Genomic DNA, 21,486 nt, shown 5'->3' with positions numbered 1-21,486 from the left:
GAATTCTGTGATACTGTATAGAATGACACAGTGTCTGTAAAAAATAAGACCTCAGTGTTGGCAAGGAGACATATCAGACATGTATTGATAAATGTACAGATTTTATTCACTTTCTCTAATGCCCATAATAATCTCTGTTCACCTTAAAACTGGGTTGGTCCTGTCTCAGCTGGCAGGTGTGCCAGGGAACACAGACACTGCAGTTTTACTCCCAGGGTGTTTTCCTTTCCCAGAAAGCAGGTTGCTGACGTGACACTTTCCATCTCGGCTCAGGCTGCGTGCTGGGAATGCCGTGTAGTGATGGATGATTTTGGGATCTGGGTTGACAACACACCCGGAGTAGGAGTCAGTGTGTGAGTGTTCCTGACTCTTCAAGTAATCCCTGGAGGGAAAACAGGTGCTTCCATGATAAAATCAATGTGATTTTACACAGATAACCCACCAGGCCCCAGAAGGGATGTGCTGGGAGTGCCCCTTGCTGTCTGCAAGGTGCAGACCCTTGTGAGGTTGGTGTCACAGTTAAGTGAGGTGGATCCTACCTGTGGTGTGTCTCTGAGCACACTGAACTGCTGGCCAGGCTGCACAGCTCTGTTTGCACTTAATTTAAATTTGTGCATTGTGATGTTTAATCTTCCAGATGAGTGGTAGCTCTGATAACAGTGCATCCTAGAACCTGGAGAGAAGGATCCAGTGCTGCTTGTGTCTGCTGAGAACAAAGTTATTTTTCAGGCATATTTTTCAAAATATAAAGTAGCCTGCAAACAAAAATCCTTGTCTTTCCATCTTTCCAGGTTCCTTAAATATGGATATTTACGGAGGAGACAGAAAGTGCAGGGTCAAGAGCTTCCACGTACACAAGTTCAGAACTATATTTGATTTGTCTCACTCACATCTGTGGGGGTTTTTTGTGGTTACCTGATAGTAAAGCCATTGAACTGACTCATCTTTGATATTTATCTGATGTTTTCCTTAGAATGATCTCAACATAAATCAGTAAAACTTCTCATACTGTTATTATCAGTGCCTGTATCCTTAGCTAAGATCTGTAGGAATGTGCACTTTCATAATGAATTATCCTTTTAGATTTACCAAGATTAGAAGGTTGTGTGTTTATTTGTGCACACACAGAGATCACACTTTAAGATCTGTAAAAGTGTGTATTTCTTGTGATAACTGGATAGTCCCAGCCCCTGAGGAACTGCATTTTGTAAAACATGCACGATGGACATGACTGACAGGTAGAATGTTGTGGTAGATGGAGATTTGGGATAATAATTGGATGCACATGTACAGGCTGTCTCATCCTGTCTGGTCCATGGCATTGGATGCCAGACTACTAAACTACAAGGCCAGGTTTTTCTATTAAACTGGGGAATTATTGTTTGATTTGTTTCCACCCCCCTCCCTTGTGTCTCAAGGGTTGAGATTATAAAAAGGGTTTAACTCCTAGAACTGCATTTCTCATGCATTTAACTTGCTGCATTGTCAAATGGATGCTAAAAATAAATGCCCCCAAGTAGAGGTTTCATTCTGGCCCATCCTAAAACCTGTTCATGTCAGCAGGAAAACAAACAGGACCTGTGGATAATTGTACTGAACATGGAGCAGCTCTGGCTGTGGCCTGGACCATCACTTTGCATGTTCCCTCCGAAAAACTGGACCTTTGGACTCCACATGCAAAACTGGAGCTCCATGCAAAATCAGCAGCTGCTGCCTGACCCCGTAGGAAAAACATAAAACTACATTTTGGGGAGAAGGTGATTGTAGCCCTGGGGGATGTAACTAATTAGAAACTTTCTGCTTGTTCCTCTTGTCTTATGCCTTTTAGAAATAGACTATAGTGGAGATTTGTAAAAGAAAATGCACTCTTCTGTTCTTTAATTTCATAAATATGGATGTGTGCCTAAATAAACATCTGTAATAATGGTCATCTCTTGACCTAGGCATTTTTGATAAAATACAAACCTAACTGTTCTTATAGTGCTGTTGTTTGAATACAAGGAGGATAGGTGATGAGTTCCTAACCAAAGCACCCCTTCTGATAAAGGCAGGACTCTGCTAAGTTTTCACAACCCTGGTGGTTTTGGATTGTTATTTTACAAAGAAAGAGTAGTTTTTCCAAGTAACCAACGGTGAATCAAAGGCAGTGCCAGGGAAAAACCTGGAGGCAGATGAGAACAGCAGCTGGTACAACACCTAAGAAGAGGATGCTCAGAAGCAAATCCTGGCTTTTCTTACATCCAGTGTATTTTTATGGGTTGTGTTCAGTGATGATACTCAGACTCACTCCAATGAGCTCTTCAACTCCACTTTGGCCTAGTGAATGTAGGTTAAATTTTTATAAGGGTGTTTTTGACATAGAGAGAATTAGATGGGATATTAGGAAGGAATTGTTCCCTGGGAGGGTGGGGAGGCCCTGGCCCAGGTTGCCCAGAGAAGCTGTGGCTGCCCCTGGATCCCTGGAAGTGTCCAAGGCCAGGCTGGCTTTCACCACAGAGCTGGCACATCAGTGAGTGTCTTAATATGCTGAGAGAGACTTTGAGTTGACAGGAGAGACAGTAAACCCTTGGTGTCTTAAGAAATAGTTGAATTAGAACTTCCCAAACTTAGATAGTTTGGTAAGAGTTCACAGTTACAGTGGTCATAGCTCACCTAAGTTTTCTCAACCAATCTTCATGAAAGTCCCCCTTATGTCTCTTATTTTGCAAAGCTCTTATGTAAATTTGGAGTTTCTTCATGACATTGATTGCTGTCCTTTTACTTCTGAGGTCATCTTTTTTAGCTCCTTAATGACTGAGATTGTATCACATTCCTGAAGGTTTGGGTACCCAGAAACTACTGCTTTTTTGTTAGTTCTGTGGGTTGGGTTTGCTTGGTGTAACCATGGATGTAATTAATCTCTTGGTACTGGTAGTATCAGATTGCAGTAAGAGAAAATTATTTTTTTTTCTTATGATAAAGGGAAAATTTTCCAATAATTGTATGAAAATGTTGTCAGTTTTAACCTGTCTCCAGAGCCTTAGTTGGGAATGTTCTGGATCAGTTCATAGCAGCTTAGGTCCTTCCCCTTATCCTTTCAGGGCTTGGCTGGGTTGGTTACAGTAGCACTTCAGGTAGTTGTTTAAGTATGAAGTGTGACCCAATTCAAAGCTTACTTCCTAAATCGGCAGAGCTGGTGCCACAGCTTGGAGTTACTGCGGGTGTTACTCTGACCTCAGCTGAAGTGCTGGAATGGAAAAGTCAAGCCCCAGGAAAAGAGCAGGAGCAGGAACTGCTTGGCTGGGCAGGGATGGCAGAGCTGCAGAGAAGTTGTGAGAGCCATGGCACTGAAAGAGGAAGCTCAGGAAGGGACAGTGGTGTGCCCCTCCCTCGGGTTGTCTCTGAGCAGCACGGCAGTGGGCTGTTTGCCCTCTCCAGCTGGGGCAGGCCAACAAAGCCTCACTGACTTTGTACAGAAAATCAAAACCCCTGAGTAAATGCTTTGCCAACTTAAGCTTAGCTTCAAATGCAAGCTGGTAACTCAGGAGCTTCTTCCTCCTGAAAGGTTGTGGCTACCCCATCCCTGAAAGTGTCCAAGGCAAGGTTGGACAGGGCTTGGAGCAGCCTGGTCTAGTGAAAGGTGTCCCTGCCCATGGTAGGGAGTGGAACTGGGATTAAGGTCCTTTCCAACCCAAACCAGTCTGGGATGCTTTGTGAGAGCTCAGATCCCGGGATGAACATCTCCTTGGCCAAGGGAGACTGTGTGGGGACAGGTGGGCTTTGCTCCAGGCTGCCTGGCTTTACCTGGAGCTTGGATACAGGACAAAAGACCACTGGCATGGGTGTACTTTCTGCTACAAAGGTGTCCAACCACAGACTTCTCAAGGAAATGCGTTGGGCAGTTGATTTATTAAATCAGTTGGTTATAAAGTTATTTGTACTTGCAAAATCTTTCATAGTGTTTGTCACTTAATCTCTCCCCTCAAAAATATGTCTCAGGCATGTCTGTATTTGCCTTTGTCTGTGTCCTTGTGTGTAGAACATATATTTGTTACTTAGACTCCAGCTTGGCAATAGCCATAAAATATTTCCATATAAATTTTACTCGCAGCGTTCAAAGAGACTGAAAAATGTCAGCGCCAGAAGTTTGCTCATGACTGCTTTTACTAGAAAGTCCACACTAATTTCCTTGAGTCACAGCTTTGTGTTCTGATGATGGAGACCAAAGGAAGTGCTGCCTCGTTGTCCCTTCACTGCAGACAGTGAGCAGGGCTCGTATGTCGAGCGAGGACGTGAAAGTTGTAATGTTGAGTCACGTTGTGCAGACACGACGAGTGGGAGATGATGAAACACCGCGTGTGTGCAGCCCTTCCTCCAGCCCTGCTCTGACTGCTGAAGGGGCAGGAAATCCTGAGAAATACGAGACTAATCGAAAAAAGAATCAAAAAGATATTTAAAGGAAATATTTGCCTCACTTTCAGCTAAATTTCGTTGTGGACATGCCTTACCTGACTAGAAGCTAGCTGTTAATTTTAGCAGCTCTTTGTGTTTTTAGCTATTTTTGTGGTTGGTTTTTGTGTGAAACCACTGCATAACTGTAATGCAGAAGGACTGTCACCTGCTGTTGAAGCCTGAGCACGTCAGGCAGCTTTGCATGCATGTTTCTTCCCCCCAAAAATATAAATACACAGAATCACAGAATATTCTGAGTTGGAACGGAGCCGCAAGGATCATTGAGTCCAACTCTTATGTGAATGGCCCATGTGGGGATCAAACCCACAACCTTGGTGCTGTAATACTCAAATAAAAGCTTATTCTAATATTTCCCCTGAAGTTTCTCCTTTAAACCCATTCCTATTCCACAGCAGGGAAGCAGAAGAAGGAATGAAGGTGTGGAAAAGTTAAAGATATGTAAGAACTGAACTCTCATGATTGTAATAAAATCTTTAAAAGGCGTTGGCCCAGAAATATTTAGTAGTTGGCTGAGCTCCTTGCTGCAACTAAGGCCAAGGGAAGGGAGACTTTTGGAGGCTCAATCTAGTGCTCTAGAACTTTCAGCAACAGTTCTTTCCACAGCACCAAGGAGGCTTTTTGAGGGGGATTCCTGAGGTTTTGGCAGGCAGCAGTTCCTGACCAGCACCTCCCAGAGTGGAAAGTTTTACCAAAGATCCAGGTAAGAATTTAAAGCAAGGGGAGATTTTTTTCCTTCCCTTCCCTTCACCCGTGTTTTAAAGGAATATATTCAACAAACAACTCTGTGCAGTCAGGTGTTGCAGTAGAGATGTGTATCATTTAATTTTAGAAATTATTGCATAAGTGTTTGCATTCTTGGCAACACTTTGGAAGATACCACTGGTTGGGAGTTTTTCCATTTTGGAGAGCCTGGGGCACCCAGGATCTTGAAGGGTGAGTTTTTGTTCTCTGCTGCCTTAAGCTGGGCTTCCAAAAGTAAGACTACCCTTAAATGACTGTCAGACAGCCCTGGGAGTGTCCAAGGCCAGGTTGGACAGGGCTTGGAGCAACCTGGGCTAGTGGAAGGTGTCCCTACCCATGGCAGGGGGTGGCACTGGATGAGCTTTAAGGTCCCTTCCAACCCAAATCATTCTGAGATTCTGTGATTAAAAGTTTATTTGTGGCATAAATAAATTCCAAAATCCTAATGTACAGAAATATTGGGCATTTTTCTATCTGCTTTCCCCAGTGGCACTGTGCCATATAACAAATCACCTGCAGAGATGATCTTGAAATGACATAAATAATATGTGGACTTGAGTAGTACACTGTAATTGTTTTTACAGGATCTATAATCCAATAATTCTTCTTTTTTGTGGAACTTTCATTCGATTTTTCATGTTCTTCTTTGTTTTTTGGCCTTCTTGCTAGAAAAGCCAGCTGGCTGATTCCCACATTAGCTATGGAGAGCCTGACCAACTCATCAACTGCTTGAGGTTTTTTGACAAATTTTGAGACTCTGCCTTGTGCTCTTCAATTTCCAGAGAAAAAGATAGTGATCATTGGCAATTTTCAAGAATATTCTTGGCATCTCTCAGCTGAATTTTTTTTTTTCCCATTCAAGACTGGTTTTTATTTCTAAAGCAATGTCAGTTGAAGTAATATGTGATGTTGGAGAACAGTTATGTAGACATATTAACTCAAGGAACTCTTTAATTCTTGGAATAAATGAACTCCTTACTTTGAATTTACTCAGTTCCACTGTGCAATACCTCTGTGAGTTTGCCATAGGGTGAATTCACATATGGTGACAGATTTTTCTTGTAATCTCTTGTAGGCTGTTGCAGTGAGTTTCTTGTGAACTGTCCTTTAACGTAAGCAGGATTGGTGTGACATAAACCATTGTGCCCTGAATCAGTTGCCTCTTCCTCAGACCTGTGGTTGGTGATCCTGGGGAAACTACAGCACTTGGCTGGATAGGAAATGGGAACTTCCATGGTCAACGTGACACAGGTGTGGGTATTCAGGCAGAAATGCTTCCAGCCTCTTGAATATCCCTGTTGGTGAGGCCATTATTTGCAGAAAGGAAGATAAGGTTTGTTTGGGTTTTTTTCTGCTTGGACTAAATCCAACCTAACAAAGTTTATTGTTGGAGTGATGCCCCTGGCTCACCAAGCCTTGTCTCCTATTCCAGGAGGTTTCTGTAACATGGACTGCAACAGAGAACTGGCCTGATTACTTTGCCACTTCTGTCTTCCTCACTTTTGGCATGTAAAGTTGCCTGGAGCACTAGATAGGATTTAAGTGCACCTTGGTAGTGATTGTTGCAAATTTTCCAGAGTTTCAGCTGGGTTATTTATAGGGCTCTCCTTCAGTTGGTGCTGGGTCACCTATACTTTCAGTAATTGCTTACAGGCAGACAGGTCATCTTTAAAAAAAGATTTAATCTATTACATCTATTACATCCTCTATAGCAGGAAGTCCAATGTGGTTTCCCAATCTTAAAATCTCCTGTTTGGCTGTTTATGCTGATTTCAACTTCCTTGCTGAGCTTCACCCCACAGTGTCCTTCAAAAATGTGGCACAAAGGTTGAGCTTCTTTGTTCTTCTGCTCAGAATCCATCCTTCCACCCATGGTTCCTTAGCAAGGCATGGGGAGAACACCCATAGAATCATTGAGGTTGGAAAAGACCTCTGAGATCAAGTCCCCCCTGTGCCCGATGCCCCCCTTGTCCCCAGCCCAGAGCACTGAGTGCCACGGCCAGGCCTTCCTGGGACACCTCCAGGGCTGGGCACTCCAAACCTCCCTGGGCAGCCCCTGCCAAGGCCTCACCACCCTTTCCAGGAGGAAATTCCTCCTGATGTCCAACCTGAGCCTCCCCTGGCACAGCCTGAGGCCGTTCCCTCTCCTCCTGTCCCTTGTTCCCTGGCAGCAGAGCCTGACCCCCCCCGGCTCCCCCCTCCTGTCAGGGGGTTGCAGAGCCAGAAGGTCCCCCCTGAGCCTCCTTTGCTCCAGGCTGAGCCCCCTCAGCTCCTCCTGCTGCTCCAGCCCCTTCCCAGCTCCCTTCCCTTCCCTGCACACGTTCCAGCCCCTCCGTGTGTCCCTTGTTGAGGGCCCAGCCCTGGGCACGGCCCTGGAGGTCCCTCAGCTGTTCCCGGCACAGGGATGGGCATTGCCCTGGGGCTGGGACACCCCATGGCTGGCACAGCCCAGGGGCCATTGACCTCCTGCCCCCCTGGGCACCTCTGGGATCGTGTCCAGCACCAGCACCCCCTGGGCTTTTCCCACTGGGCACTTTCCTGCCCCTCTACCCCATCCTGGAGAGTTCCATGGGTTGTTGTGACCTGAGGGTGACACTTGGCCTTGTCCCTCACACCATTGGCCTCAACCCACGGATCCACATGGCATACGAGCAAAGCAAATACTTTCCCATTTGTAATCAAAATGAGGTGATGGGTGCTCTACATGGAGTCAGAGGTAATCCTTCCTTCTCGTGTGGGAAGCCCTAAATTAAGAAATAGCATTACAGTGATTTTCCAGGATGCTGGGAAAAGTCATGTGGAAACAGATTATTTGTTATTTCTGCTATACAATCACAGGATCAATCTAACCAAATAAAATGCTATAATCTGATTTGATATAAATGGCTGCTGACATTCATACAAAAAACCTGAGTCATTACTTAGCTTATTCTGTACCCCTTACTCTTATCACAATAGATTGAACGTTAGTGACTGTACTGGTGAGTCATCACTTCTGATTTTTCAAATTGTCCATGTATTTGATTTTTTTTTTAAGAGGAATTGGCCAGGTTGATATAAACAATCTCTTTTTAACGATTTTTCTTACAGTTGTGAGGACGTATTCTGGTGATGAGATTTATACTGGGTTGTGCTTTACTCACTTCCAGAGCTTTTCTGCTCAGTCACACTAACTCTGGAGTAAGCTCATGCTCAGCATGAATTGGGAAAATCCCATTATTCTTCCTGTCCTTTGCCTTGATATATCCTGTAAAACTGAGCTATCTGTAGGAATTTATTATGTCAACACTGAGAATGAAAATGTTCCTGTAATAATCTGTGTGTATGTGTGTGTAACTTCTTTCTGTACAGTAGCTCTGCTGTTGTCAGTCTCCTCAGACAGTAATCCCCTCTCCATTTCAGTCTGTCACCACAAGTGAAAGTGAGCTGAGATCCCCAAAGACTCTTGATTTAACCAGTGATCCACCTATCCACTTGGTACTCATGATGTCTGAAACTGTGTTCAACAATTTAACACTCTTGGACTGATGAAAGTAGAGTTCAGTTTTGGATGAGAGTGAGATTTAGGGACTTAAAAGGGGAGCTGTCTCTGTATTGGATGACCTGGCTGAACTGTGGCCTGTTCAAGAGGCTGTTTGGTGTGGTAATTTGTAAACTTGGACACTCGTCAGTAAAACAACAGGAATCCCAGAATGGTTTGAGTTGGAAGGAACGTTAAAGCTCATCTAGTTCTACCTGCTGCCGTGGGCAGAGACACCTTCCACTAGCCCAGGTTGTTCCAAGCCCTGTCCACACAGGATGTATGCTCATGTTGCTGCAGCAGCATGGCCTGTGAGGTGCTTTTCCTTTAGGAAGGAATGTTGTCAGCCCTGGGAACAGCACACTCACAGATAATGTGATACCACCAGCTATCAGGGAAACAAAACAATCTGTGTTAGTAATATCAGTGTGTCCTTGCAGATGTGCTCAGAGGCTTCCCCTGCATCTGTCAAGGGTTGGACTCTCCAGCTCAAGTGCAGGTCTTTGTGTGTGCTTGTGCTGCAGCCCTTAATTAGCTGAAGATCGGCTGGAGCAGAGGAGACTGAGGGCAGAGCTCAGCGGGGGCTGCAGCTCTGATCCCTGCTCTGGAGGGACCAGGAACAGTACCCAGGCTCAGGGCAGGGTCAGGTTGGATCTCAGGGAAAGGTTCTTCCCCCAGAGGGTGGTTGGGCACTGCCCAGGCTGCCCAGGGCAGTGGGCACAGCCCCAAGGCTGCCAGAGCTCCAGGAGGGTTTGAACAATGCTCTGAGGGACAGGGTGGGATTGTTGGGGTGTCTGTGCAGGGCCAGGGGTTGGACTGGATGGTCCTTGTGGGTCTCTTCCAACTCAGGATAATCTGAGATGGTATGAAGACTCTTCCACTAGGCTTTGTGGGATGGACAGTGTATATGGGCAGCATTGAGATAATTTTGGGATTGCTGCTCTCTTTACTGCAGATGTTTGAAGCAAAAATTCTTCAAGACTTTCTTCATGGCTCTTGGTGGATGTAATAGGGACCTTCTGGTAGTGCTGTATTTGGCTCCTCTGCCACAATAAAATTTTTAGGTATAGAATCTATTAACCCAAACTCTATGGATAATGTAGCGTGAGCTTGCAGAGGGTGTGGTGTAATTATGGCAGGGTCAAGTAACTCTGATAGGAATGAAGTCCAATGTAAAGGACATAAGTAAGTATTCGAGTCACTTAAACATAGATGTCTGCTGCTGCTTCAGATGTTGGCTCCTGGAAGGGCATGAATATGTGTCTGTCTGCCAGGTGCACTCACATGTCTGAGATGGCACTGGATGCCTGGGTTTGGGTACCTGCCTCTGTTTAGTGCATCCTGAAAGACTGACAAGACAGCAAAGCAAGAGTTCCTATTTGGAGTAACACCAGCAGGAGTTGGGGTGGGATGTGCCATACAGAAAACCAGGATATTGGGCTTTGTCTGTCACATCAAGGCTCCCTTTTTGTCCCTGTTGAGAGCTCTGTCCGTGTGTCCTTCCCTCGCAGTGAGCGCGGGTGTGTTTGGGAGGCAGTTGGTGATGACGTGATCGCATTTTTGTCTGTCTGCACCATCCTTGTCTCATCCAACATGGAGGGCAGGTGGTGCTTGGGGATTCATCCCGGCCCTGTAGTCAAAGAGGCTGTTGTTTGCAGCATCCCAGATGCGTTTCCTGCCGATGTTGAAATAAATGAGGTGGGGGGTTATAGGAAAAGAGAGAATGATCTCATGTCTAAGCCAGTCCAGTGATCATCTGGGGAACTGGAACTCTGCCTTTAGGATGCAAGACAAACAACTCGAACCAGGCTTAACCTGTTTTCTTAGTTCCATGGACAGAGCAGTATCCTCAGCTTGGTTTTGTGTATCCTCTCAAATTGAATGTGGTGTTTGTTGGTAGTTGCCTGTGCACTTAGGGGAAATGTGTATTTTCTGATTTATGATTTAAAAAATTCCTGTTCATGACAGTGATTGGATAGCACTTGCTGTTCCCTTTTCTGGATTGCCTTTGAATTCCAGCAGTTCCTCCAAAACTGATATGGCTGGGCACATTTACTCCAGTGCTGAAGTCTTTCTTATTCAGACTTCCTTAGATAAAAACAAATAAATAAGCCCAGGGTGATTTCTAGCCTCAAGCTATTGTTAGAGTTGCCAGGAAAGGGTGGGCAGGCACTGGCCCAGGCTGCCCAAGGAAGTGGTGGAATCACTGTCCCTGGAAATGTTCAAAAAAACACGTAGATGTGGTGGGTTAGTGGTGGACCTGGCTGTGCTGGATTAATGGTTGAACTCAATTATCTTGGAGGGCTTTCCCAGCCTTAATGATTCAGTGGTTAATGAAGGGATATTGTAATGTTCCAGTGATCATAACAAAACTAGATTGTTATTGTAATGCCTGCACATAATTGCTTGAGAGCCAGGGGTTTGGGAGTGATATAAATCATCATTCTTTAGGGCTTATCCTGCCGTTTCAGAATTGAGGATTAGGAATCATTTCCTTGGGACCAAGGACCATGTGGTGCTTTGCTTCTTTTCACTCTGACGTTTTTGTGATGGTTCAGGTCTGATCATGGTCCAGCTGGATCTGAGAACTGATCCTGTGCAGCAGTCCCCATGGACTTTTAGATGCAGAAAGGAGTAACCTCCCTTTGATGGTTGGAAACAGTTCTGAAGTTGAAGGTCTCTGGTGGCCCCTGATCTTCACCAAGGGTTCAGAAAGCAGTGGCCTATGAAGAGTCTGTTTAAATCCTTCCAGCTGATTTGCAGTTTGCCTGTCACAGCCTCTTGAGCATCTCCAGAGAGCTGGGGTGGCCTGGAGGTGACACACAGCTCTGGCTGGAATTGCCTTTCTGGGTTTACAGAGGGCACTGTTGCTGCTCCTTTAGAGTTCTCAGTCCTGGTTTTAACTAGGATTGTAATGTATGGAAGCATATATATTAGAATGTATGTAAGGGATGAATGTGATGCCTCTCTTCTTTTATTTGTTTGTAGAATACTGGGATGACTGGAATTCAAGATATTTGATTCCCGCTCTTACCCTGAGGTAGAGGAAATAAGCACGAGAAATTTCTACAGCTCAGGCAAGTAAATATCTGTATCTCCATAGTTTATTGAAATTAATTGCTTGGTAAACAAGTGAGTGCTGGGAACCTTCCTAGAGCAGAGGAACTGATTTGTGCTGTTACAAAATACAGTTTAAAAGGAACATAAGAATTTTAATTATATTTTTTCTTTATTTAGTAGGGAAAGGATCTTTCATACTTAACTCTGCTCTGAAAAACGAGAAAGCCTCTCCTCTGTGGAATTGAAATAGATATTTGACAGTTGCCTTGAATAAAAATTAAGCAAAAATGTCTGTCATAGATCCTTACCAGCACATTGTGGTAAGTAGCTCTGAATCTTCTGCGTATACTGTCTTCTGTAATATATCCTGTCTTGTATAATGTGTTCTACTAAAGGGTACTCTAAATAAGCACATAACATTGCAGTTGTTACTAATTCCTTAAAGAAATAGTGTGTGTAACTTTATCTCTTACAGAACAATTTTTTTGGTACAATTCTATTTACTGACTAACTCTTTCCCTTTTCATTAGTATGGATAGAGGGGTCAGTTGACAATTTTGGGTATTTAAATCTTAAACTAGTGTATATCAATGATGTTGGTTCAAAGATAATCTTCAGAATACATCCTGCAAATTCAAGGTCTGAGTGAAATGGTCTGTGCTACTCAACAGCAGCTGCCACTGAAAGCTCCTGCTTCTGCCTTCCTGCTTTATCCCAGTGTTCCTGCTGCATCCCTTGTCCCAGCTATCAAACCCATGTCTTTAGGGAGACAATTGACCTTGATGAACTGGCAGAAAAAACAGCTCAATACAAAAATAGACCAAAAAAAGTTATTAGTAAGGGATTCTTGGCTGTGAGGGTGGGGAGGCCCTGGCACAGGTTGCCCAGAGAAGCTGTGGCTGCCCCTGGATCCCTGGAAGTGTCCAGGTTGGACGGGGCTTGGAGCAACCTGGGCTAGTGGAAGGTGTCCCTGCCCATGGCAGGGATGGGCTTTAAGGTCCCTTCCAACCCAAACCATTCCAGGATTTCATGGAATGATTAGAAAATCCGTTTTGTGCTGTCAGAGCTGGCCCAGGGGGAGGGTGGAGCCATGTGAGCACAACCTGTGTAGTGGAGAAGCAGGGACAAGAGAAGGAGAAGGGAAAGGGGAGCAGAACTGCCCGTTGTGGGGCGAGGCAGTGGCTCACTGAACACTGGGATATTCCCATGTAGCCCTCCTGGAAGTGACTTTCCAGAGTAAACATGAAATGGCAATTCCTGCTCAGACTGAAATCTGGAGCCACACCGGGCGTGTTCCTATCACGGGCTTCTCGGAAGAGCCCCGGGATCCCCCAGCAGGAACAGTGACGTGTACCCAGAGATAACCACACTTGTCAGAGTGCTGTGCTTCTAAAGCATGGCTAAAAATACACCCTGGGCTTCCTTGAAGTGATCTCTTATCAGTGCTGTGGTTTGTACCCCACACGCTCACATCCTCTGCTCCAGTTTGCAGCCAGCACGTGCCGCTCTCGGCTTTGCTCCTCCACAGGCCTGTGAACTCAGCTGGAAGGACCAACTGCGGGTTGATGTCTCTAACTGTGTTACAACAATTCCCTGACTTGCTCCTTTTGCCATCACTGCCCTCTCCTGGCTGGAATGCTTGGAATGATCTGTACCTTTATGGGAGAGGTCTCTGAGGCACTCGGTTCTAGTTCATTGAATCATTCCCCTGAAAGATCTTCTGATACCAGTATATATTGTAGTAAACGCTGTCAATGCGAGAGCTGATCTTTTAATTGCTTGAAAAGTGAATGGAACTCTTTTGAGGTTTCTTAATTTGAAAATTGAAATTCCACGGAAGTTTTTACTGGAATTTGGAAGGCAGCAGGCTCGTATCCATGCAAAAATCTTGGATTTTAAGAACATTTGGCATTAAAAGACTCAAAAGTATTCTCCCTAAAAGTCCTTTTGCTGATTTGTGTGTTTTCTGATCTTTTTATTTATCTTTTTTTCACATTTTGTGAAAGACTCTGAGGAATAAAAAGCTACTGGAGGTGCAGTCTGTGCCAAAAAAGCTTTAGATTTAGAAACTTAAGATATGTAATACATCTTTGGTTACAATGATATGGGAGGTAAATATTATAACAGTGGGAAAAATGGCTTCAAGATAAAATTGTGTGTGTGTGTGCACAAATGTTTGTCTGAATTGAAATACCCTGTGAAAGAAGAGCATGGACTCTGAAAATCTATTACTTAGGTAAACAGGCAAATATTGTCATTTTTCCAGCCCAATTGTGGGCTCAAGTGACCTTAACATTGAGGAAGTAAAACTATTAAATACTTATGCAATCTGCCCGTGCCAGAGCTTCCTGATTGGGGTTGGTGTGCAAGGCAGTCTCCTGATGGAGTTGTGTTCTGTGACTCAGCATTCTGGAATACACAAATATGATATTGGAGACATGTAAATTCCTCCTTCTTGGCAAGTCCGGAAAGTTTGTAGGTAAAACCCACCTGTGTTCTGGGAGACTTCGGTGTGAGGTTGTTTCCCAGCCCCAGAGTGGGAAGGTGATGGTGTTTGTGTGCTCACAAATATGTAAAAGATGTAAAGTATGTTAAAGGGAGGAAAGCAGATAATTAGGGAAATTTTACTGGGAGGAAGGCAAGCAAAGGTGAGGGGGGAAGAAAGGAGGCAGGAGAGGAGTTGGGAGAGATGGAAAGGTGTGTGAGAATGGGAGATATTGAATCGTGACTGTGCAGGATACCTGGAATCCCAGAATCCCAGAACATGCTGAGTTGGAAGGGACCCACAGGGGTCATCAGGTCCAACTCCTGGCCCTGCTCATGCCCATCCCCAAGAGTCACACCATGTGCTTGAGAGGATCATCCAAACCCTCCTGGAGCTCTGGCAGCCGTGGTGCTGTGCCCACTGCCCTGGGGAGCCTGGGCAGTGCCCAGCTGGGTGAAAACCAGTATTGAACCAGTAGAGTAGAATACTGCCCACAGGAGTCCCATAATTTAGAAACCCCATGCTCAGAGAGGGCAGGTTGAAAACCTTTCTCTCCTTTCTTCTCTAAATGTCTGGACAAAGAGGAAGTGAGATGAAATGCACCTGTAAAGCGAGGCCACTGTGGATGGTAGGTTTGAGTTTTTTAAATTCATCGAATCCCAGAATGGTTTGGGTTGGAAGGGACCTTAAAGCCCATCTCATTCCACCCCCTGCCATGGGCAGGGACACCTTCCACTAGAATTAGTTGTGAGCTTTTGAAATTTGTAACCTGTCGTCAATTTTTAAAGGAATGCAGATGTTGCTCCACTCAATGTTGCAATGTTTAAGTGATTTATTTACCATCCTCTGTTTTTCAGAAGTACTCGAGGGGTTGGCAATGTACAGATTTTTATCAAGGTTTAAGGTGAACATAAGTCACTTGAGAAAATGCAGCTTAGTCATCTAAAGCAGCAAGGGCTGGATTTGTAGAGGTATTTGGAATCAACACATTTCTTGTGGTGTTTCCAGGGGGCATCTGATGACTTCAGAACTCACTCCAAAAACTAACCAAAAAATGCTTCTGAAATGTGGACATGTAATCCTTTTAATCCCCTTAGAAGCTGGATCCTAAGTGGAAAATTGCCCTAATTTCCTATTGTACTTAAGTTACGTGAAAAACGTTTATTTTGGTGTAAGAAGAGATCTGGACTTTGGAGGTTCCTGTGTATCTCTGTATATTTTTCTTTTTACAAACAGGGAGATCATTTATTTTAGTAGTTACAAATTTCTTCCAAGTCTGTCATTATGGCCAAATATTAATAACTCTTTATAATTATAATCCTCAGTGTGAGGCATGGGGAAAGGATATAATGTTTTCTGGTTTTGCCAGGCCTCTGTGTACATGCCTTCCTTTCAAAGGATCCCAGATCTTAAACCAGACTTAACTTTCCTGGCAGTATAACAGCTGGAATGGTGGGGGTTGCTGTTTAAGTCAATAAAAAGCAGTTTTTATGATAATATAACTGTTTAGCAAAACAGTTATTGACTTGTAGTAGAAATAGTGATGATCTCTGTCCTGCTGGAATGAGAATGCACTAGTAAGTGGTGGCTTGGTGGTAGGCATTTTTTTTAGGCATATAAGTTTCATGAGTAGGACTGGGAGATGCAAGAAGATGACTTTACAGAGTGCTTTTTGTCAGGAAGCATCGTGTAGTCTCCTCGTTTTCCACCGAGGACTCTGAGGCACCAGAATTGCACATGAATTTCATGTATCAGCTGAGAACTGAGTGCAGCACACCCATGTCCCATCCCTGTCACTTAATTATAACTCCATCCTCCTCCTCGTTGCTAAATGCTTGGTGATCTCTGATTTGTGTTCTCCAGTGAGGACAAGCTCTTTCTTAAGAGCTGAGAAAAAGGAGAAGGGTGGTGTGTTTGTACTTTGGGCTGTTTCTCTTAATTATAAGGTTGTATGTGACAAAGGAAATACATCAGTCTGTGAACAAACTGAGGCCAGTGCCGTGTTGTGAAACCAGCCCTTCATCAACCTGACCTGTGTGAAGGTGGCACACACTGATAAAGCAGCTTTGGGTGTTTTTAAGCAGCAAACTGAAAACAGGGGACAGCGAGAGCTGTTGGGTTTGGGAGATTCACAGCTTGTGAAAATTCTTGGAGCAGGGTGAATGACAGAACTTCACATAACTGTTCACATAGAATGAGCTCTTCCCAGGTAGTCACTAAAATCCCCATTTACCCCACTGTGATGGAAAACTCTGGGCAGAAATTTATTCACGGAGAAGTCACATCCTCCTTCCCGTTCATCCATGTCCTCTTGGAAGCTGCAGTGCAGGTGGTGATGGATGTCATGGAATCCTGGGTATGTCTCCATGCCAGCACAGGGCAGGTTGTTCAGTAGGTATTGGCTCTTACCAGCTGTGGGTTCCCACACCTAAACCCTTTCTGTTGGGTTTGGTGCTTTGGAGGTGAGCAAACAGTCCCACTGGGAGGAACAGGCAGAGTCTGAATTCCACTTTTCCTATGGTTGGTGAACCACTGAACCAATGAGGGTTTCAGTGCACCACTTGTAAGGTAACAGCTGGCATTACACAGTTCCCCCTGCCTGCTGCCTTGTTCTTTGATCCTGACAGCTCCTGCAGCTGACAGGGGAGGGATCCCAGAGCTGCAATGTGCTGCTGGACAGACAGACAGTCATGGATGGAGCCTCTGGCTGTCCCAACCCGGGGGTGATCACAGCCAAAGGCAGCTGCCACATGCAGTGTCTGGGGCAGGCAGTGGCTGCAGTGAACTCATCCCGTGGTGGCACTGTGGGCAGTGTCTCCTGGATGCTTTGCCATGGGGATGGGGCTGTGCAGGGATTTGGGTTGGTATCGTTTGAGTTGCTTTTTAATGTATCCTGACACAACTATTACTTAAACACTCACAAGCCACTTTTGCTGTCTGTAGTTGGTTGTGGCTTTTTTTGGGTTTTTTGAGGAAATGATATGTAAGATACCTATAAGATAGTATTTTTTTTTTTATTAGAGGGGTCCAGTTTGGTTCTAGACTCTGTAGGTGAGTTGTAGATGAGAAATAATGAGGCTTGGCTGGAACAACCAGTTTTGAAAAAAGGAAGTGTCCAGATGAAAACACAGCAAGAAAGCACCAGGCACAGCCTGAAAAGCATGTCCCATACCAAGGGTATTGTCTGTGGTTTTAAATAAATTCCAGTGAATTTCTTGATTCTGGTCTTTCCCCCTTTTCCTTCTGGTTGGAATACATTGTAAGACCTTTGATACTTGGCTGGTTGTTTTGGCCCCAATGACTGATATGCCAAATATATCACAAAGTTAATAGGGGGTTAGGAAAAGATAGAAAATATCCCTGTTTCAGTGCTGGAAATGCAAACCTGAGGTATGCTGTAGCAGGGTGTGAGTCAGTGTCTGGGCACTGTGGGCAGCCAGACAGCTCAAGTGTCCTAAGACAGGCTTTTAACATAGCAGTGGAGGTGTGAGGGCTGGGAGGCAATTGTGGGAGACCTGATCCTGCCTCCAGCACATCAGATATACCCACAATCTCTGTGCTCTGTCCCTGTAAAGCCAGTGTTGTCTGCCCTGCAGCATGCACTGGTCAGTCTCAGAGTTGGTCAAATCTATGGCTATGTAGATAAAGCAACAGTAGATGTGAGTTGGTGACGTCTTTTTATTAAATTTTTTATTTTTGTTTCTTAACTTCGCATCTTTTCCCACTTCCCTAGTTTGTTCAGGAGAGACCTGCTCCTGCTGTGTGCTTGGGCTCTGCAGGAAACAGGAACCCCCAGAAACTGCACAGAACTTGCTGGGGAATGTTTTAACAGCTGGGTTTTAAATAAATTCCATTGTCTTAAGGATGCTTTCCCACTGAATATTGATGTGTGCTAAAAGGTGTACTCCAAGTATCACTGACTCTGTCCCTTGCACGTGCAGCGTGCTTTTATCTGCTCCAGAACGCATACTTGGAAATAATTCCTCCTGTTCTTTGTACCAGGGGAAGGTAATTACAAAGACAAACTGTAAAATAACCCCTTTTTTATTTTTTCTTTACCGTACCCAGTTGTCCCTGACTGACTAAATGCCTTGGAGCAGGTTGTGTGGAGAGGAGGAGTGTTATTCATTGAGATTAGTAGGTGTGGCTGCAGGAAAATCCAGCAGCCCCAGTGCAAGGTCTGACCTCCCAGTAAAGCTGCAGGGTGCAGTTCAGCTTTAAGATGCTCTATCCAGTATGAGTTTCCCTTACGTTTTGCCTGGGTGATATCCCTCTCTCTGTTTTTGGACCAAACGAAACCCTATTTTCATAGGTGATTTTTGGTTGTTGTTGTTGTTGTTCTGGAGCTTAATCACCTCTAACTCTCTGACTTCCAGGTGGAGCACCAGTACTCACACATATTCACTGTGACAGTAAGGAAAGCCACAAATGTCACCAAGGGAGCCATTGGTGACATGCGTGAGTATTTCTCTTTCTATTTTGCTCTTTCTTCCATGAGGCTGTTGCCGTAGGCAGGGGGAGGTGATGACACATCCAGCTTGTCGTGCATTAAATGATTGTTCCTGGGCTGGGGGTGGTTTTTTGTCTGTCTTGTTAAAGCCAGGGCAGTGTCCCCGTGTCATTGCTCACTCTCACTCGGAGCAGATTTGCTGCTCCTTCTTTCCACTGATCCAGAAGAGCTGAGTGAGTTGTAAACGATTTGCCTACAACGATCAACACCTACAATTAGCTTTTTGGCTCAGTGTGTGAGTCCTGTGGGACTGGCAGTTGCTGCTGCCTCAGAAGGCTGTGGTTTGCTGGTGGGAACACGTCAAAGGAGAGGAGCCCAGAGCTCTGCTGAGTCAGTGCAGTAAGGAGAAAAAAATAAAAGCCATTTCAAAAACCAACCCAAAATGGGTCAGCAGATCTTGTGGTGGGGAGATACATGACACCAGCACTTCTTCCCCTTTCTGTGAGGCTGCTGGACTGTGTAGCTGAACAGGAAACCACCAGGAAGAACAACCCATGAAAACTCTTCTCTGCTCTAAAGGAGGGAAGAGGGAGAGAATATTGGCTGAATTTGCAGAAAGGATATTCCCACTTCCTCAGGTCTAACTGCTCTGCTGCCAGGTCATCTCTCCCTTTCCCTGGCACTCTGTGCAGAGCCTGGCATAGCCCAAGGCTGGGGTTGGGAGGGTGAGTGTGGTGTCCTGCTCCTGCTCTCTCATCAGGCTCCTTGGACATGCAAATGCTTTCCAATTCCTGCTCTGACACTCAGCTTTACTTCAGTGGGTTAACAGTGGGTTTTCAGAGTTAAAGTCTACTGTTGATAGTAAAACTGGGGGAAGGACACTTGGAAGGGGAATGTTCAAGAGCCCCAAGTATGAGGGGAGAAAGGGGAGCCCTGGTGAAGGGAAAAAGAGGGAATTGGGAATCTGTTTAACATCTCCTGTGGGGTAAAGGATAGAACACCCAGAGAAGATGCAGTGGGGTGTGTATATACATATTTATATAATCTTTATACCAAAAAACCTCAGGAGAAGTGCTGGAAGAGTGGAAGAAGGAGCCCACAGGTTTGTGTGTGTGAGAAGATGGACAACACAGGTTCTCAGACTCAGAGTTCTCTTTTGTGAGACAGTGTGGGGAATGTGGGAAGAAAAAAAAGGAGATTGAAGAGAGGACCCCATGATATGATATTAAAGGGAGTGGGGAAAGGGTGAAGAAAGCCAGAAGACCATGGCATTTTTGTCCACTATATTCCTATAGAATAAATTCCAAGTGCAATCCATTAATGTAATTTCTTTTTTTTTTCCTTCCGAAAAACCCCCACCCTGTTATCTTTGCAAATCATCAAAACCAAAAAGCTGCTCAGGAAGAAGATTTTATTTTGATAAAACCTGTCAGAACTAAGGGCTACCAAAACCTGCTTTGTTTCCTGTCTGAGGCAGCTACCAGAGCTCTGTAGCCTGGGGCATCTCTGAGGGAGCTTCCAAGTTCCCGGGGCTGGTTCTTGGAGTCCTGGCAAATCCCCCACAGTGAGAGAAACAGATCGTTGTGTCTGTTTTTATTTTGGGAAAGTGAACAACGTTTTTATTTCCTGGGCTCTTACAAAGCTTGGTGTGTTGGAGCCTGGGAGCTCTTTGATCAAATCAGTGATCGTGTTAATTACTGAGGAGAGATGCTTGAAGCTGTGAGTGCTGAAGGGTCTTTACAGTTGATTGTGCCAACATATATATATATGTATATATGTATGTTTATTTTTTAATTTGATTTGCCAAAACTGGAACTTGTGGAAGGAATTTCTGAACTTTCCTTGTCTCAAGGACAGGAATCACTGCCAGGAAGGGTGGCTGTGACGTGGTTGGGGTGGGTACCTGAATACCCTTCATGGACACTGTCCCACTATGGACACTACCAAGCTGTTGGCTCTTCTGGTGGATTGCCCCTGATTTTTTTTCTGCTGTTATTGTTCTGGGGTCAAGAGAGTTAATTTTACATTGTGGTGGTGATGGGGGAACATGAGGGATTTTGTGTAATGTTTTGCTGTTCTTTTTGCCGTGTCAGTTTTTCCAAGACTTGCTCTGAAAAATCTGGGTCAATCTAAGTTTATTAAATATACTGAAGTGCTTGGTGTGATATTTTCATCTTAAGGCTCTGAACTCTGCCTCTGCTCAAGGAGTTGTAGCTGGAAGGTGTGGTGTGGATGGGCATGGAGGCCCTGAATTCTGTCTCCTTAAGCCCAGGCAATATTTTAAGCATGTTTTTCAAGATTTATTGAGCTCTTTGTTAATAAGGAGTGTAAATGGTTGTGTTATCCTTAAATTCAGGTCACAGGTGCCCACTTACAGTGTAGCTTCCAGAGGCAGTGTGTTTCTAGGAGTGACCAGGTCACACAGGCAGCTCTGCTGATTCAAGACTTATTTTTAGTGCCTTGGCTGCTCTTTGTGGTGGAACAGCAGAGGAAGCTGGAGCTGGGATAGCCTCCAGCCCTCTCTGTTTGGCTGTGGTTTCCCATTGTGTCTGTGAGTTAACATTTCTGGGAGGTGATCTGACAAAGACAAGCAACCAAATCTAAATCTTGGTCATCCCAGGATCTGAGTAGCTGAGCTACAGTAGCTGTTCTTGCTACTCACTGATAGAGCACATCAAAATAAACCAAAATGGCAATAATTGCATAATAGAAATTTTCCATCCAGATGCTTTTCATATGTGAAGGAAGTCGGTGTACTTCGACCAATTTGTCATTCTG

General features: G+C 44.7%; 1 protein-coding gene across 1 annotated transcript in view; it reads left to right on the top strand.

Annotated features, from left to right (window-relative positions):
* Window positions 1-11,956: 11,956 nt before the first annotated feature.
* Window positions 11,957-21,486, top strand: part of PLA2G4A (phospholipase A2 group IVA) — a 61,492-nt gene continuing 51,962 nt past the window's right edge. Inside the window, exons 1-2 of the mRNA XM_032696988.1 lie at window positions 11,957-12,093; window positions 18,635-18,716. Coding sequence (XP_032552879.1) covers window positions 12,061-12,093; window positions 18,635-18,716 — 115 coding nt within the window. The 5' untranslated portion in view covers window positions 11,957-12,060. The remainder of the gene's footprint in view (window positions 12,094-18,634; window positions 18,717-21,486) is intronic.

This window comes from Chiroxiphia lanceolata, chromosome 9 (assembly GCF_009829145.1).
Source record: "Chiroxiphia lanceolata isolate bChiLan1 chromosome 9, bChiLan1.pri, whole genome shotgun sequence".
NCBI lineage: Eukaryota > Metazoa > Chordata > Aves > Passeriformes > Pipridae > Chiroxiphia > Chiroxiphia lanceolata.
Note: the sequence above shows the minus strand (reverse complement) of the source record. Positions and strands in the feature narration are given on the sequence as shown.